General features: G+C 35.6%; 1 protein-coding gene across 1 annotated transcript; it reads right to left on the minus strand.

Annotated features, from left to right (window-relative positions):
* Nucleotides 1-320: 320 nt before the first annotated feature.
* Nucleotides 321-18,561, minus strand: LOC138320479 (zinc transporter ZIP6-like). Its single transcript, XM_069263456.1, has 9 exons — nucleotides 18,454-18,561; nucleotides 9,587-10,234; nucleotides 9,058-9,241; nucleotides 8,606-8,775; nucleotides 7,416-7,589; nucleotides 7,115-7,262; nucleotides 6,630-6,938; nucleotides 3,814-4,001; nucleotides 321-3,480 (listed from the first exon to the last, which is right to left on the minus strand). Exons 2-9 carry the CDS (start codon nucleotides 10,202-10,204, stop codon nucleotides 3,328-3,330), a joined length of 1,944 nt encoding a protein of 647 aa, XP_069119557.1. The 5' UTR covers nucleotides 10,205-10,234; nucleotides 18,454-18,561; the 3' UTR covers nucleotides 321-3,327.
* Nucleotides 18,562-19,374: the final 813 nt, after the last annotated feature.

The following is a 19,374-nucleotide window of genomic DNA, read 5'->3' on the forward strand; positions in this document are numbered from 1 at the left end:
TGTAATTTGAATTAATTAGATTTACTTTTATTTTAATTATCTAGATTTACAGTTATTTGAATTATCTAAATTCATGGTTACTTGAATTATCCTTATATTTACAGTTACTTCAATTATCCTTATAAATCATTATTTGAAGTACAAATGTATCTAGATTTACTGTTATTTGAATTATCTGGATCTACTGTTATTTGAATTATCTAGATTTACTGTTATTTGAATTATCTAGATTTACTGTTATTTGAATTATCTAGATTTACTGTTATTTGAATAATCTAGATTTACAGTTATTTGATATTTGAATTATCTAGATTTACAGTTATTTGAATTATCTAGATTTACTATTATTTGAATTATACTGATTAACTGCTATTTGAATTATCTAGATTTACTTTTATTAGAATTATCCTGGTTTACTGTTATTTGAATTATCCTGATTTACTGTTATTTGAATTATCATGATTCACTGTAATTGAAATTATTATTGTCATTTAAACTAAGGCCATAATTTACATCATTAACTTGGAAACATACAAAAATATGAGTCAGTGTGAAATGGTTACTCCAAGTATACCCTAAAATGATCTAAGATTGTAATACTCACAGATTTTTGTGCTAATGGTTCAATGACAAATAATTCTGATGTTGAAGTACCGTAGATTTCTGAAAGACCCCCCTCCCCCCTTTCTCTAAAAATTGTTATGTCGTTGAATCAGTCAATCAGAAGTAACATTATAAACAATGATATTTGTAACTTATTTTTAGCCAAAATTGCTTGTTGCAAAAAAAACAAAAAACAAAATTGAATGCTATATAATTACAAACAAATTGACAGATGTAACATGTTCTTGCATACTCACTACAAACTCTGTATGACAAACAAGAGATCCCAGAGGGATCTTGGCGCCGACCAAAGAATGATCTATGTCTGACAATGGAAAGAGGGATCTTTTCCCTGCTTTTCAAACAGAGGAACCTACATATGAAATTTGAGAATGATCCCTTTGGTACTTTCTGAGAAATAGCCATAAAAACTTTTAACTATCAAAATCCAAGATGGCTGCCTGGCGGCCATCTTGTTGACCGATTAGTCCCAAAACGCAATATGCACAACAAGGGCCCCAGAGGAACCTTTATATGAAATTTGAGAACGATTCCTTTGGTACTTTCTGAGAAATAGCGATAACAAACTTTAACTATCAAAATCCAAGATGGCTGCCTGGCGGCCATCTTGTTGACCGATCAGTCCCAAAAGGCAATATGCACAACTAGGGCCCCAGAGGAACCTACATATGAAATTTGAGAATGATCCCTTTGGTACTTTCTGAGAAATAGTGATAACAAACTTTAACTATCAAAATCCAAGATGGCTGCCTGGCGGCCATCTTGTTGACCGATCAGTCCCAAAATGTAACATGCATAACTAGCGCCCCAGAGGAAACCTACATATGAAATTTGAGAATGATCCCTTCAGTACTTTCCGAGAAATAGCGATAACAAGAATTGTTAACAGACGGACGGACAGACGGAGGGACGGACGACGGACCACGGACGAAAAGCGATTTGAATAACCCACCATCTGATGATGGTGGGCTAAAAAATAGTATATTATAATGTAGTTTACAATCCTTTTATTAAAATTCATCCACTCTCAAAAATGTTTTATTATGCATAGAAAGCACCGGTATAAAACAGTTTTTAGTATTGGTATAAAGGTTTGAAAAGGAATAAAATTTTATGATTCCAACACATTTGATTTTGTAGGGGCTTTCTAATGCAAATTGGCATTAAGTTGTTATTCAACAGCAGTTTTCTGAAAAATGCTGATAACAAACTTTAATGAATTTGACCATTTTATTTTTTTGACTGATCACAAATCAATAATGAAAAACAAGGTACTAAGATCAACTTCCTATGATTTTAAGAGTGGTTACTTAGGTGCGATCTCAGGAATACACTAAATGTAGTGATATAGGCCAATTTTGATTGTCATAATTCAAGATGGCAACCATTTTGTTTTCGATGTGATCTTAAATATATCCCATAGCATGAGCATGTATAATTAGACACATAAACAGAGGTACATCATGTGGAGTTTCAGAAAAATCGATCGAGATGCAACAGGAAGAAATGACTTCCAATAGAAACTTTCAATTGTCAAAATCGCAAGAAGTTACTGTGAACCATTGTACAACAAGTGACCATCGGTTTGATGTAAAGTTGATCTGGCTAGGTCGAAATATCATAACACAAAACAAAAAGTACAAACAAATTTATTACATTAGCATTTCTCATGGTTTTGATGAGTTATGTGACCAACAGTCGTGTAAGAATAGCAAGGTGGCATCGCTAGCATTTACTAAACAAAATCTTAAAGTTATATGTGCCATATTTTTCATACTCACGAATCAAGATGAGCTTTTAATATGTTATTCAACACCAAAAGTTACCAACATTTTGAGAATTACAATACTTTCAATCCACAGGTTTTAATTTACATGTACAAATAAGAGCTGAAAAAGATTTACTGCCAAAAATCATTATATTAACATTTTCAGTGTAGTGAAATGAGTACATACAGTCAGACCATGAAGCCATTTTGTTGTCTACAATTTCATTTAACATTTGTACAGTATTATTAATAATTGTAAAGTGATTTCTGAAGGTATGTATTCATCAAAACATGTATAAGGCTTAAAAAACAAGAATTTCACAGTGCATAGCCTATGTGTTCTAACTAAAGTTTATAAGACATCATATATGTTTGTCTGTCCATTTGAGTCATTTTCACAGCTTTATTCATGAAAACTTATGGTTTTAAATGGATAATTAAAGAAAAAATAGCATGTCAAAATTTTCGGCCAGTTACAGCACATATAACTTTAGCAAGGAGCATTTTGGCCATTTCTATCTCTTGAAATTTTCAAAAGCATGTAAATTCCATCTTTTTCTCGATTTTCCATACTTAAATAAGATTAATCCTCTATAATTGCAGAAATGGGTGTTAGTTTAAGATCATGTTATTTTGATGTTTACAGAAAACCCCCTCAAGTATATTGGACCCATGGGCCACTGGAAATTGTGGAACTCCTGTTTTACTCCCTTTAAATGATTGCTCATACCTAAACAACTATCCTACATGGATGAAATAATCAATGAACGGATGTTAAGGAAAATAACATTTCAATATTTGCACCAAACACTTACACCAAAGCACGAGAGATTCCCTTTACAACGCTGTCTTTAAAAAGGAAATTTCTCATGTTAGGTAAAGATATTTTGCCTTTCTTGCCTCTCCTCCATTCATTATCCTTGTGTGAAACCTTGTTACACGGGTTCCAGGATGTTCATCAGATTCTGTTCATACAGGGCGATGAGAAACAGAATGGACGCTCCTACGACCATACCAAGAAGCTGGATGAACAGGTGGAATAATGGCTGTTCTCCTTGCTTTGAGTAGACGGTGGTAAGCTCTGGCAACTAGCAAAGAAAACAAACAATTTTTAATAATTCATTCTATCACTTTTACAAGTAGTTCATTGTATCAGTTGTAATAAAAGTCATTTAAAGTTTGTTTCAGATTCTATTTTAGTTTACATCTATGTTTTTGATTTACTGTTTTACCTACAATCCATGAATTCATATTAAGTTCACTAATTCTTAAATGTCTTTGCATCTTCCAATAAAACTATATTTGAATACTGAAAAAAGGTATATAGGAAGCTGGGACGACCAAATGGTGTGTCAATATGTAGCAAGAAATTAGAACAAGAAGAAATATTAACTGCTTTATATATTTAGTTAAAGACTTACCATGTCTACCAGTGCTATGTAGAGGAACATACCAGCTACAGACACATACACCCAGGTTAGGGAGTCTCCGATGTGTCCAATGGCAACACCAACCACCATGCCGATAAATGCCAGAAAAGCAGACACACTGCTATACAGGATTGCCTGTTTTACCGTCATTCCTGCTTTCAACAGTACGGCAAAGTCTCCTGACAACAAGATATACAGGTAATAGGTCCAAATTCAATTAAACATCCCAACCTGAAATAGTCACTTTTTGGCGCATTCTTTTTCATTGTTATGAATCCATAAAATCCAGAATTGTCAAAATTAGACACAAATAGATAGAAAAGTAGATTCTAGACCCAACACCCCCACTGTAAGTCATTTGTCAATTTCAACAAGGCCCAGAGGGCCTGTATCGCTCACCTGGTTTATTTATTAATTATCATAAAAAACTTTTACAATTTGAAATAGCAAACTTGAAAAATGGCCCCACCATTTATACAATTTTGAATCCCCACTCCATAAGGATGCTTCCAATGCAATATAATTGTTAACCAATATTTAGTTTTTGAGAATAAGTCGATTTTATGGGAATAGCCAAATTGACCTATTTGGCTCCATTCCTCTGGCTCCCGGGTGTCAGCCCCACACTTTGTACAAATTAAAATCCCTGCCCCGATAAGGATATTAACATTGCAATACGAGTGCAAGCTAATGCTTAGTTTCAGAGGAGATGTCGCTTATTATACTACAGAAATAACCAAATTGACACTTTTGGGCACGCACCTCAGAGGGTCAGCCCCACATTTTGTACAATTTAGAATCAACATCGCATCAGGATATGCTACGATTCCAATATGAGTGCTATCCAATGCTTACATTCAGAGATGAAGCTGTTTATATGGAAATTGACACTTTAGGCCCCATCTCTCAGGCCCAGAAGGGGTCAGACCTACAATTTGTATAATTTTGAATCCCCACCCCATAAGGGTATTAACAATGCCATTTGAATGTTATCCAATGCTCAGTTTCAGAGAAGAACTAAGATATATATGGAAATAGCCAAATTGACCATTTTGGTCCCTCAGACCCCCTGGGATGTCAGCACCACCATTTGTACAATTCTGAATTCTAACCCCATAAGCATGTTATCAATGTAATATGAGTCCTATCCAATGCTAAGTTTTAGAGATGAAGTCCTTTTGGCCCTGCCCCACAGGCCCCCACGGGGTCAGCAACATTATTAGTACAAATTTGAATCCCCGTCCTATAAGGATGCTACCATTGCATTATAAGTGCTATCCAATGCTTTGTTTTAGAGAAGAAGTCCTTTTGGCCCTGCCACTCAGGCCCCCAGGGGGTCAGCACGACCATTTGTACAATTTTAAGTCAGTACCCCATAAGGATACTACCAGTCAAATTTTGTTAAATTCAGACCAGAGGTTATGGTGAAGAAGTAGATTGTTGACCGACAGACCATCAAACAACGGACGACAGACGCCATGGTATCGCATAAGCTCGGACCAGATGAGCTAACAAGTACAAGCATGGCAGAAATGAAACAACCTAATTCGTACGAAACTCAAAATATACCTTCGAACGTAACATAGCATCAAAGATTAAAACCACTCTTCTTCTTTCTATTGATCAAACACGTTTACCAGCTGAGGATACAAATAATGAAAACATACATTTGTTGTAGAAATTTTGACAGAGCATGTTTACAATTCAAGAAAAAGGAAAACAAGGACATAGTCATTCAGATCCCCCGCCAATGGAGATATCAAAGCTGAAGTAAGTTTGATTGTGGAGACTTATGTGTATGAAAAAAAACCAGGAAAAAGGAAGTTGAGCTAAAGAAAAATGGAGTATAATTCAAGTAGAGCGGTGCTGCAATTGTTGAATCAGGTATACAGGCTTGATATTTATATAAGACTATTTCACAAAGATGGGTGGAGTTTTGCAAAGTAACATTTACCATTTACCATGATATTTTCAGCAATGTTTCCATGGTAACGGAAAAAGAGCAAAAAATGAAAACCTAAAAATAGCAAAAGGCACTACTAGACCATAAGAACAATGTGTCTATGAAGTTTCATGGAAATATCTCTGCTGGTTTTAGAGTTGTGCTCCAGAAACGATTCTTACACAAAAATCTGCCATTTTCAGCAATGTTTCCATGATTACAGAAAAAAGTACAAAAAGGGAAAACCTTAAAATAGCAAAAGGCACTACTAGACCATAAGACTAATGTGCCTATGGAGTTCCGTGCATATATCTCAACCAGTTTTCCAGTTATGCTGCGGAAACGAACCTGGTACAAAATATGATATTTTCAGCAATGTTTCCATGGTTACGGAAAAAGTGCAAAAAATGAAAACCTAAAGATAGCAAAAGGCACTACTAGACCATTAGAACAATGTGTCTATGAGTTCATGGAAATATCTCGGTTTTAAGTTGTGCTCGGAAACGAACATTTTCAGCAATGTTTCCATGGTTACTGAAAACCTTAAAATAGTCTACTAGACATAAGACAATGTGTCTATGAAGTTTCTGGAAATATCTCTCTGGTTTTAGAGTTTGCTCGAAACCTGGTACAAAAATATGATATTTTCAGCAATGTTTCCATGGTTACGGAAAAAATGCAAAAAATGAAAACCTAAAAATAGCAAAAGGCACTACTAGACCATAAGACCAATGTGTGTATGAAGTTTCGTGGATGTTCCGGACCCCATTCGTACGGACGGACAGACGGACGGACGGACGGAACCCATTTGTATATCCCCCGCCAACTTCGTTGGGCGGGGGATAACAAGCACTATAACACATACCAACTTCATGAGGTAGCTCATGGCAGAAGATAGCCACGGATGTACTAAATCCCTCAGTGATTGAACTAGAGAAGGCAGCTCCTATCGCAAGTCCATCGCACAGATTATGTATTCCATCGCCGAGGAGAACCATCCATGCAAGGGAGGCAACTGTGGTGGGTAGGACATGTGAGTGGCCGTGCTGGGATCGACAGAGGATATCACTAGCGTTCTCCTCGTCAACTATGTCAACTTGTCTATCATTGTTGTTGTCAGCTACATGTTCAACAGAACACTTCTCTAGAGATGACTCAAGGAAATTGTTGATGGCTTTAGAAACAGATTATATTAAATTGTACAGTGAAATCATTTGAGAAATGACTGCAGAATTTGGCTTTTAAACTTCTAACTGAGGTCACAGCTTTTGATTCATTTACTTCTTAACCTTTGTCAGTTACTGAGTCTAGTTTTTACTTCCACATAATCCAATATTATATAAGTAGTACCTTTTTGTCCTGGATGGATGCCCAAGACTTGTCCTTTACAATCTAGATCAGTGACAGGCATAGCACCACATTGACCGGTGGTCAGGGGGATAATCGTCAGTTTGTCATCTAGTTGTTTTGAATCCTTCACAAACAAAGGTCTTTTTGCCTGAGAAATATACAATCTCGTTTAATTAATTGAGACACCAACAATAACAAAGAAATATAACGATAGTTTCAGGTAATGTTTTTCTTTTATTAATTTCTGATCGTATGATTATAAACTTGATTTACCCCGGAAGTATATATTCCCTGTACTGACCTTCTTCTTTTGTTTGTATTTAATGTTGGTAATGATAGACAACAATCTTTCCATGGTGAAGAATAGACAAATGGCTCCCATTCCACACAGGCCCTTCAGGACTGCTGTGTGATGCTTGTCACCTTTCTCGTTGTTGTTGTTAGCCTCATCGCTGTGATGACCGCCCAGCAGAGCCTACACAAAACGGGTATATATCGTATACATCACACAATACTCCAGTTTATTCATTCTTTTCAAGATGCTCCACCGCTGACAGAGCATAAATGATACTCATCATTTGAACAGTAAATGGTGTTTAATTGTGTATATATATGTCTAATTAGCACAAAAAAATGTAATAAAATTTTGCCTTTGGTGTATGGGCAGTCAGTATTTCTTTCATATAAGATATAGTGACATGGAATTTTTTTGGGATGCAATTAATTATTTTTCATATTTTTAACTTAAAGTAAGATTAAAAGCTCAAACTTTTGAATAGTGGTAATGGTGTAAAGTAAATAACTTATTTTAACTGATGAAAAATACTAAATCATCTGCTCATGTTTTTGATAGTGAAAAAAATACTGTTTGTCAGTGGTTGAGCATCTTTAAGAAGGATTTTACATGATTGGTGATTTATTCTTCTCATGTTGAGTCCTGTCTCTCATGATTGTTACAAAACCACTGCAAATAAATCATATCCATTCATTCTAAATGGATTAAGATATCTAGTTTTCCCTATTTGTCATAGCTATTTCTAAAGAAATGATTTTTATTCATACAATAGAAACACTTTACTTTGCACCTCCATTGGACATGTGTATCAACTTACCATTTTAAAACTATTAATACTAAACTGCTCAGTGGATTTGGACCAAGTTTGGCCTAAACTAGATCATCTTTTATAAAGTGTGTGTTTTTTATTTTACAATATTTATAAATTTAATTCATTCTGTCTGTAGGACTCATTAGAAGCACCAGTACGTGAATAGTAACAAGGTTTGTATGATTTGTGAGTTTGTCCTCTTCCAGGTTCAGGAAGACTTTGGACCAATATGTCCACATTAAAGTCGACAAAGAAGATTTTAATCGTGATGTTTGGTTGGGCATCTGCCCTGTTTAAGTTACATCTGGCTCCTCCAGCTATCTTTGTGAAAGGTGACCACCTTACCACTGTGTCCTTAGAATATCAAAGTCTATGAATTACTTACGTGTGGTAGTAAATGTAACATAGCATCCCCAGATAGAGCGCCCACGGCCAAAGCCACCAGGAATGAAAACAGATGATTGTAAAACGATTTCTTCATAATGGGTACCACAGCCACTCCCAGCAGTCCAACCAAACTGATGACAATGGTAGCTATAGTCGAGTATCCCCATACTGAAAGTAAAAGCACAGCTTAACATATGATTATTTCTTTCTTTTCATACTATATCTGACTTTCTGACTTGCCAATTCTTTTAATTTTTTTTTCATACCCTGATGAAAATAAAAATAGTGACATCAATGCTTAAGTTGTCGAATATCCCCATACTGAAAGTCAAAATACAACACAATATACAAAACTGTAAATTTAGTAGGACATGTATGGATTAGATATTTCTCCACGTTGTAATAAAATGCACAAACTGTTATGTTTATTACTTTGCATGTAGTTTTTACCTGCGGGTGGTATTTCACTAAATGTTACTGAAAAGCGCTGCTGAACTGGACTTTCTTCACTGTTGCCTTCTCGACACTTGGCTCGGGAGAGGGTGGAGAGTATCCCTGGACACACCTGGAGCAGATCCTCGGTATCTATGGTCTCGCCTTCGTGGATATGGAAGTCACTGAATAGGTCCTCACACTGGTATAGAAATAGTATCACCCAAGATGAAAGCTTATAAATCCAATTCAAGGCTTTAAAGACTAGTATGTCTTGATACTTGGGAGAAATAAGTAAAGGTGAGCAATTTTAGGATGTTGTTTTACCATGGTAAAATATGTCATTATAACCGGCATTGTATTTTTTATTTAAATGTTCACTATGCCGTAAATAAAACCATATGCCTAATATACATTTTCTGTGTTGAAAAACGGTTAAAGTATCTTTAAAATAAAGTAACTCGTATTTTAAAAGCTCAAGCTACATATTTGTAAATTGGGTGATGAGGTGCATATGCATTATAATAGAAAACACTAAAAGGTTTACCTTTTCTTTATCATTTGTTGACTTATCAGCACTTGACGTTAAAGAGGTAGTTTCACTCGATCGACGTTTTCTTGTATCATCACCAAGGTCACTTGTATGATCATGGCTGTCTGTATGATTATGGTGATTTTCATTATCTTCATGATTTGTGTCAGGATGAGGATGATTGTCATGGTTTGAGTCCAGATGATTTGTGTCGTTGTCAGAATTAAGGAGATGTTTTCCATACACAGCATCCTGACTATGAACAGCATGACTACCAGTTACATAGTGCTGGTGTTTTACAGGTTGGTTTTCCAGTAGTCTACTTTGGCGGCTGATCCCAAGACTCTCCAACAAGTTAATGATGCCATCAAAGTTTATCAAACCATTACTACCAAATCTCTCCACTAAATCCTGTAAGTAGAAGTCTCGTGCCCTTATCATTTCTTCTTTGGACATTCTCGTGTGGCCATCAGGTGTCAGTTGCACACTATTGTTTGGTATCAAATTGTGTGGAGTTTCTGTATACTTTGCTGATTGTTGGTTTGATTTATCATTGGTATGGACAGTTGGTAGACAAGTGAGCGTTATGCAGATTATACAAAGCTTACAACACTTGTTAAGCTTGGAACACATACTGCTGGGCTCCAGTCCTTCAATAATTACCTGAAAAGATATTTTTGTATTACCGTATATCAATGGATTACTTAACTCTTAAAACAAAAAACACAATAGTTAGTGAAAGTACAGTTCATCAAAGTATTTAAATAGGCAAATATCATTTTGCTCCGCCAACCTTTGATGTCTCAATATGTACATGTAGATAATGTAGGACCAAAGTATTAGACATTTTTATACATGCTACTGATTTCATATCAGGTCTAGGGTCTATAAGTCGATGTAAGGAAATCACTTCACAATACATTGCAATTAAAAAGCAATATGTTAAAGCTGTAACAAAATCGGTCAACCTCAAGAAAACATACTATCCACCAAATATTATATCAGGTCTGTGTTCAGAAAAACATACTATCCACCAAATATTATATCAAGTCTGTGTTCAGAAAAACATGCTATCCACCAAATATTATATCAAGTCTGTGTTCAGAAAAACATACTATCCACCAAATATTATATCAAGTCTGTGTTCAGAAAAACATACTATCCACCAAATATTATATCAAGTCTGTGTTCAGAAAAACATACTATCCACCAAATATTATATCAAGTCTGTGTTCAGAAAAACATACTATCCACCAAATATTATATCAAGTCTGTGTTCAGAAAAACATACTATCCACCAAATATTATATCAGGTCTGTGTTCAGAAAAACATGCTATCCACCAAATATTATATCAGGTCTGTGTTCAGAAAAACATACTATCCACCAAATATTATATCAAGTCTGTGTTCAGAAAAAACATGCTATCCAACAAATATTATATCAAGTCTGTGTTCAGAAAAACATACTATCCACCAAATATTATATCAGGTCTGTGTTCAGAAAAACATGCTATCTACCAAATATTATATCAGGTCTGTGTTCAGAAAAACATGCTATCCAACAAATTTTATATCAAGTCTGTGTTCAGAAAACCATACTATCCACCAAATATTATATCAAGTCTGTGTTCAGAAAAACATGCTATCCAACAAATATTATATCAAGTCTGTGTTCAGAAAAACATGCTATCCAACAAATATTATATCAGGTCTGTGTTCAGAAAAACATACTATCCACCAAATATTATATCAGGTCTGTGTTCAGAAAAACATGCTATCCACCAAATATTATATCAAGTCTGTGTTCAGAAAAACATGCTATCCACCAAATATTATATCAAGTCTGTGTTCAGACAAACATACTATCCACCAAATATTATATCAGGTCTGTGTTCAGAAAAACATGCTATCCAACAAATATTATATCAGGTCTGTGTTCAGAAAAACATACTATCCACCAAATATTATATCAGGTCTGTGTTCAGAAAAACATGCTATCCACCAAATATTATATCAAGTCTGTGTTCAGAAAAACATACTATCCACCAAATATTATATCAGGTCTGTGTTCAGAAAAACATGCTATCCACCAAATATTATATCAGGTATGTGTTCAGAAAAAACATACTATCCACCAAATATTATATCAAGTCTGTGTTCAGAAAAACATACTATCCACCAAATATTATATCAAGTCTGTGTTCAGAAAAACATACTGTCCACCAAATATTATATCAGGTCTGTGTTCAGAAAAACATACTATCCACCAAATATTATATCAAGTCTGTGTTCAGAAAAACATGCTATCCAACAAATATTATATCAAGTCTGTGTTCAGAAAAACATACTATCCACCAAATATTAGATCAAGTCTGTGTTCAGAAAAACATACTATCCACCAAATATTATATCAGGTCTGTGTTCAGAAAAACATACTATCCACCAAATATTATATCAAGTCTGTGTTCAGAAAAACACACTATTCACCAAATATTTTATTAGGTCTGTGTTCAGAAAAAACATGCTATACACCAAATATTATATCAAGTCTGTGTTCAGAAAAACATGCTATCCACCAAATATCATATCAAGTCTGTGTTCAGAAAAACATACTATCCACCAAATATCATATCAAGTCTGTGTTCAGAAAAACATACTATCCACCAAATATTTTATTATATCTGTGTTCAGAAAAACATGCAAGAAGACATTGGTTAAAGTACTGTGTGTGGTCAAGGAATCTGCATAATTTTTTTAGCCCTAAATACCATCAGTATTTACCCCTATGACATTAAATTAAAGTCAATGTCATCTGTTTGAATACTTTTATTTGTATGTTCTTTATCCTTGCATAAAACATAGACATTTCCAGTTCTCTGTGACTCTTACTAAATGATAAGAAGTCTTTTGAATATTCCAACTTAAATATCGTATTTGGTAACATTGACTTTGTACAAAGGTAAAGGCCATTAATTGGAAAAGAGGCCCATGGGCTTGAACGGTCATCTGACTATTGGCACAATACAACACCTCAAAGAATATAGTAGTGGAAAATAATTAAGGCAATACAAAAAACTCTTTTGATAAAAGAAGTTCAGGTTATGATATATTTGATAAATTAGAACATGAATAAAGGTCCTATGATCCCCACCATGCTACAAATCCAATATCCAGACTCTTAGGCCTCTTAGTTATTCACAAGAAGTCGTTTAAAGATTTTAGCCTATCTAACCCCTGTAACTTTGAATGAAAGTCAAGGTCATTCACTTAAACAAACTTGGTAGTGTAACGGGGTCAACTTTTCAACCAATACACCACCTGGTTTCAGTAGCCATTCGTCCAAGCATGCAACAGGCCCAATATCAGGTCTCTAGCCGCCTCTTAGTTATTTATAGTAATTTACAGATATTAGCCTATTTGACCCTGTGACCTTGAATGAAGGTCAAGGTAATTCACTTGAACAAACTTTGTAGCCATTCGTCCAAGCATGTCACAGGCCCAATATCAGGTCTCTAGGCCTCTTAGTTATTCATAAGTCGTTTTAAGATTTTAGTCTATTTGACCCCTGTGACCTTGAACGAAGGTCAAAGTCATTCTTTTGAACAAACTTAGTAGCAATTCATTCCATCATGTCACAAGCACAATATCAGGTCCCTAGGCCTCTTAGTTATTTAAAGACTTTAGCCTATTTGACCCCTGTGACCTTAAATGAAGGTCAAGGTCCTTCATTTGAACAAACTTGGTAGAACTGCATCCCATCATGCTGCAGGCTCAATATGAGTACCCTGGGGCTTTTGGTTCTTTGAGAAGAAGTTGTTTAAAGATTTTAGCCTTTTTAGCATTTGAACGAACTTGGTAGTCCTTCATCCAAGCAAGCCACATGACCAATATCAGTACCCTGGGCCTTTCGATTATTGAAAAGAAGTCATTTGAATGAAAAGTTTACGCATGGTGCACAGCGTACGACGACGGACAATGCATGATAACAATAGGTCATTTTGACCCTTCGGGTCAGATTGCCTAAAAAATACAGTGCAATAGAATTTGGCTGAAAAAATGATTTTTTAGCATACATTTCATACATTTATTATGCACCCAAATAATACCGCAAACTTCTTTTTGTATTTTAAAAACAATTTGCTTGGTGAATGAAGTGACTACATGTACCTGTCTGCATCACTAGGGTCCTAGGAGAACCTAAATTTAAAATATGAGACAAATCCCTTTGAACAGTACTTTCTAAGAAATAGCAGTCAACTATCAAAATCCAAGATCTTGTTAACCGACCGGCCACTAAATGCAATATATATGCACAAATACGGTAATAGGGAAACCTAAGTTACATATGAAAGATTCCTTCAGAATTTAATGAGAAATAGTGATAACAATTGTTAATGAAATGATGGAAGGACAAACTACAGACGAAAGGTGATTTGAATAGTCCACCATCTGATATTGGTAGGTAAAAATCCTGATAGCCCTTCACCCCAGTATACCAAAGACCATGACCATATTATTTTTCTTGGTACTGTACAATTCTGGTCAAAAATAAATTTGTTTCGTTGAAATTATTACGCACAACGGACAACTACGACAACTGTCAGAGCAGGATTACATCATGGTCAATAATGTAGATATGGTAACACACAAACACAACGCAAAGCTTTGTTAGGCACCGATTTGTTAAAAAACCAAGAGCCCAATGGGCCTGAATGGCTCACCTGCTATATGTTAATCATGCATGGTTCATACTTTATATATATTTATATATATACAAATAGGAGAGTGAATGAGAATTTTATATCATGCCCAAGCACGTTAGAGGCCCCTTTGCCTCTTGGTTATTGAGAAGAATTTGGTTACAAATTTAAGCCTATATGACCCCTGTGACCCTGAATGAAGGTCAAGGTCATTGATTTGAACAAACTTTGTAGCCCTTCATCCCAGCATGCCACAGGCCCAATATCAGGTCCATATGTCTCTTGGTTATTAAGAAGAAGTCATTTCAAAATTATAGCCTATTTGACCCCTGTGACCTTGAATGAAAGTCAAGGTCATTCATTTGAACAAACTTGATTGCCCTTCATCCCGGCATGTAACAGGCCTAATATCAGGTCCCTAGGCCTTTTGGTTATTAAGAAGAAATATTTTCAAGATTTAAGCCTTTTTGACCCCTGTGACCTTGAATGAAAGATAAGGTCATTCATTTGAACAAACTTGGTTGCCCTTGATCCCAGCATGCCACAGGCCCAATATCAGGTCTCTAGGCCTTTTGGTTATGAAGAAGTCATTTGAAATATTTCAGCCGATTTGACCCTTGTGACCTTGACTGAAAGTCAAAGTCATTCATTTGAACAAAATGTGTAGTCTTCATCCTAACATGTCACAGGCCTAATATCAGGTCCCTAGGCCTCTTGATTTTAAAGATGAAGTTGTTTAAAGATTTAAGCCTTTTTGACCCTTGTGACCTTGAATGAAGGTCAAGGTCATTCATTTTAACAAACTTGGTAGCCCTTCATCCCAGCATGTTACATGCCCAATATCGGTACCCTGGGCCTTTTGGTTCTTGAGAAGAAGTCATTTAAAGATTTAAGCCTATTTGACTCCGGGCCCAATATCAGGTCTCTAGGCCTCTTGTAGTTATTGACAAGAAGTTGTCTAAAGGATTTTAGCCTAGTTGACCCCTGTGACCTTGAATGAAGGTCAAAGTCATTCATTTGAACAAACTTGGTGGCCCTTATTTCCCAGCATGCAACAGACCCAATATCAGGTCCCTAGGCCTTTTGGTAACGTTATTAAGAAGAAGTAATTAAAAGATTTTAGCCTATTTGACCCCTATGACATTGAATGAAAGCCAAGGTCATTCATTTCAACAAACTTTGTAGCCCTTCATCCCAACAAGTCACTGACCTAATATCAGGTCACTAGGCGTCCTGGTTATTAAGAAGAAGTCGTTTAAAGATTTGATCCTATTTGACCCCTGTGACCTTGAATGAAGTTCAAGGTCATTCATTTCAACAAACTTGATAGCACTTCATCCTAGCATGTAACAGGCCTAATATAAGGTCCCTAGGCCTCTTGATTTTAAAGATAAAGTTTTAAAGATTTAAGCCTATTTGACCCTTTTGACCTTGAATGAAGGTCAAGGTCATTCATTTTTACATTCTTTATAGCGCTTCATCCCAGCATGTAACAGGCCTAATATCAGGTCCCTAGGCCTCTTGGTTATCAAGAAAAAGTCATTTAAAGATTTAAGCCTATTTGACCCCCGTGACCTTGAATGAAGATCGAGGTCATTCATTTGAACAAAATATGTAGCTCTTCATCCCAACATGTCACAGGCCCAATATCAGTTCCCTAGGCCTCTTGGTTATTAAGAAGAAGTTGTTTAAAGATTTAAGCCTATTTGACCCCCGTGACCTTGAATGAAGATCGAGGACATTCATTTGAACAAACTTGATAGCCCTTCATCCAAGCATGTCACGGGCCAAATATTAGGTCTCTAGGCCTCTTAGTTATTGACAAGAAGTTGTTTAAAAGATTTTAGCCTATTTCACCCCTGTGACCTTGAATGAAGGTCAAGGTCATTCTTTTGAACAAACTTGGTAGCCCTTCATGCCAGCATGCTGCAGGCCCAATATCAGTACCTTGAGCCTTCTGGGTCTTGAGAAGAAGTTGTATAAAGATTAAAGCCTTTTGACCCCTGTGACATTGAATGAAGGTCAATGTCATTCATTTTAACAAACTTGGTAGTCCTTCATCACAGCATGCTACAGGCCAAATATCAGTACCTTGGGCCTTTCGGTTATTGAGAAAAAGTCTTTTGAATGAAAAGTTTACACACGGCGCACGACGACGGACGTTGCATGATGACAATAGGTCATCCTGACCCTTCGGGTCAAATGACCTTAAAATCCTCCCGACCGACTGACCCAATTCATTTTGCCAATGTAACCCTAAACAGACATTTTTCGGCCTAACGTGCGTGTACTGAAGTGACTGTCAACTATCTGTAAGACTTGAGGCCGGTTAGGGGCACATTTAACTAATGTGCGCGTACTGAAGTGACTGTTGATTTTCTTTAAGACTTGAGGCCGGTTAGGAACACATTTTACTAATGTGCGTGTACTGAAGTGACCATCACTGTCAGCCATCGTATTTTTCATGTTTGTCATAATTTACATAATGCAGATTGCTTAATAAATGTTACGCATCAATGAGACCTATTTGGAGCTATTGATCGACTGAATTTTGTTCAACTGCACAATATACAATTATTATAGAAATGCAAAATATCTATTTTTACTGCCAAACAATACATGTCTTTATCCATTTTCTTTCTATTTCAACAGTCAGAAGACAGAGTAAAATTTAATTGCTTTCGGTATATTAAAATTGTGTTGGATGTATAGCTTTCCACAGAAAATGTTTATCATCGTCTCTCTGTCTTATTCTGAACCATTGTGGATATTCTCTGCACAGCAAGTAGAACGAATATACGTACCCGGCCTACTATACCACACCATTTTCTGTTAAAAAGTCTTTTAAGCTACAATATTGCAGCTACACAGCAAGGTATTAATTACTGACTTGTATTTTATATATTTGCCTTTCATGTCACCAAGGACGTATTTTTCTCTTATAAATCATTGATCTGTTTATCTAATAAAGATGAATTGTAAACTGTCTAGATAATTTAAAACTAATTAATTGGTTTTGAGTTTTAATTATATAAAATTGGAATAATACTATAAAAATTGTGAACTACACTATCATAAGACAGAAACGCTAAAACTGATTTCACTTTAAAATATTTCAAGTTATATTTGTGTCATGTGATCTACCTTATTCAAAACGTGTCGTGTGCAAAGGCTGAAAATGTGATTTAAATAAGGCGACTGGTTCACGACCCAAGAGTGTCCTGAACATATGTCATTCGGAACTCTTATGACAAATTGCCCAAGTGGTATATAAATAACAACAATGGAAAATCTATATAGCCAACACACTGTCCTGCATCTAGGATGTCAGATGGTTAGTTTAGTGGGATGGGGGTTAGAGCATGCTAGGTGGGGTGAGAGTTAGGGGATGGTGTAGCTTCTGCTGTAGCGGAACAGATATCACTGAGAGGGTGATATAACAGTAGCTATGGTGGGTTGGTGCACTATATATCAAGCTGTATGCTGTATAGCTAGTTTATGTTAGATGTAGGCCTTAGATATGACATGCAGCCAATAATCAGGAAAACACGTGATATACGAGTGAATCGTCCATTCGGAGGAATTCCATGCACATGTTTATTTCTCACGTACCCATTACAACAAATGTATTAAATGTGTTTCTAGACATTGACATGTGTGTATTTATCACGTGTTATTTCATTATTTACATAGTTGACAAAATAATACCATTACATAAAAATGTGTTTACAAGATTGTTTGACCATTTCAATATGCAATATGACAGAAATTCATGTCAATTCATGTCATTTAGTATGAAATAAAAATACACAGAACACGTGCATTTATAAATTAGTTTTTTATTTCTAAACCGTACCTAGGCTAATATAGAGTTATACTGAGCTATATTTGTAGGCCTAAGTTGATATTATAATTAACTTTGATAACTGAAAAACAGAGATAACGTAAGGCTGCCAGCAACATCAACAAAGTTACATGCATATATATATACATATATATTTAAAACTAAACACGTAAGAATTGTTGCAACGAAAAGCACGTGGTGGACCACAGCTCCCGACTCTATCAAACGTGTAACAGTCGCTATATAGTGGCATACAAACGTATTAATACATGCTTTATATCTATCTATAGCATTATCAATAACATTACATATCTACATATGTATCTAACGTAATTACCTTCAGTGTCGAACTTTGAAGTGTCGTGTGCAAAAGCTGACCTGTGATTCAAATATGGCTGCCGGTTTCACGTTTCCATGTGTGAGTGGGTTGCCACGTGTGTACCGGCTTTTCCGCTATATGTGATAACTAGGTTAGAATGGATATATATATATATCTATTTTTAGCTCTTGCGCTTATACATGGGTGCCATGCGGTCGAGTACATCTGTTTGGGTATAAGACAACAGAATTATTCACTGTCTTAGGCCTAGTTGTCTTATTATACTACTGTTTATTGTAAGCTGCAGTTATTTTATTAAGTGGTTCAGTGTGAATCACGATGGTCGAGGTGTACTGAAGAAAGATTAGGCTCATATAGAAAAATATGTTTCAGAGTAACGAACAGGGGCGTAGGAAGCGGGGGGGCCAAACATGAAAAAGTCTTTGATTCTTTGGAATTTAATTTTTTCTTCAAAATTTATTCTTTTTATGGTTTTGGTCCTTCCTTTATAAATTGGATTAAAAGTTTTTATAACGAGAATTCATGTTGTGTGGCAAATAATGGACATTGTTCCGAATTTTTTAAAATATCACGTAGATTTAGGCAGGGCGATCCTATCAGTCCATACATTTCCATTCTATGTGTAGAACTTTTAAGTGCAACTGATATTATATTATCAAAATAAATGATTCTGAATATTTAATCAATCAATTTGCAGATGACACTTCCTTTACAGTATTAAAGGATCCAACCTCATTGAATGTTGTATTTGATATTTTACAAGATTTTGGTTATGGGTCAGGTCTTAAGATGAATATTGAAAAAACCCAAGAAATATGGATTGGGGCGAAAAGGGGTTGTGGCGAGGAAATACTTCCGGAAAGAAACTGAAGGTGGAATCACCAAGGAAAATTTAAATTGCTAGGAATTTCGTACAAT

Source organism: Argopecten irradians, chromosome 4 (genome assembly GCF_041381155.1).
Source record: "Argopecten irradians isolate NY chromosome 4, Ai_NY, whole genome shotgun sequence".
Lineage (NCBI taxonomy): Eukaryota > Metazoa > Mollusca > Bivalvia > Pectinida > Pectinidae > Argopecten > Argopecten irradians.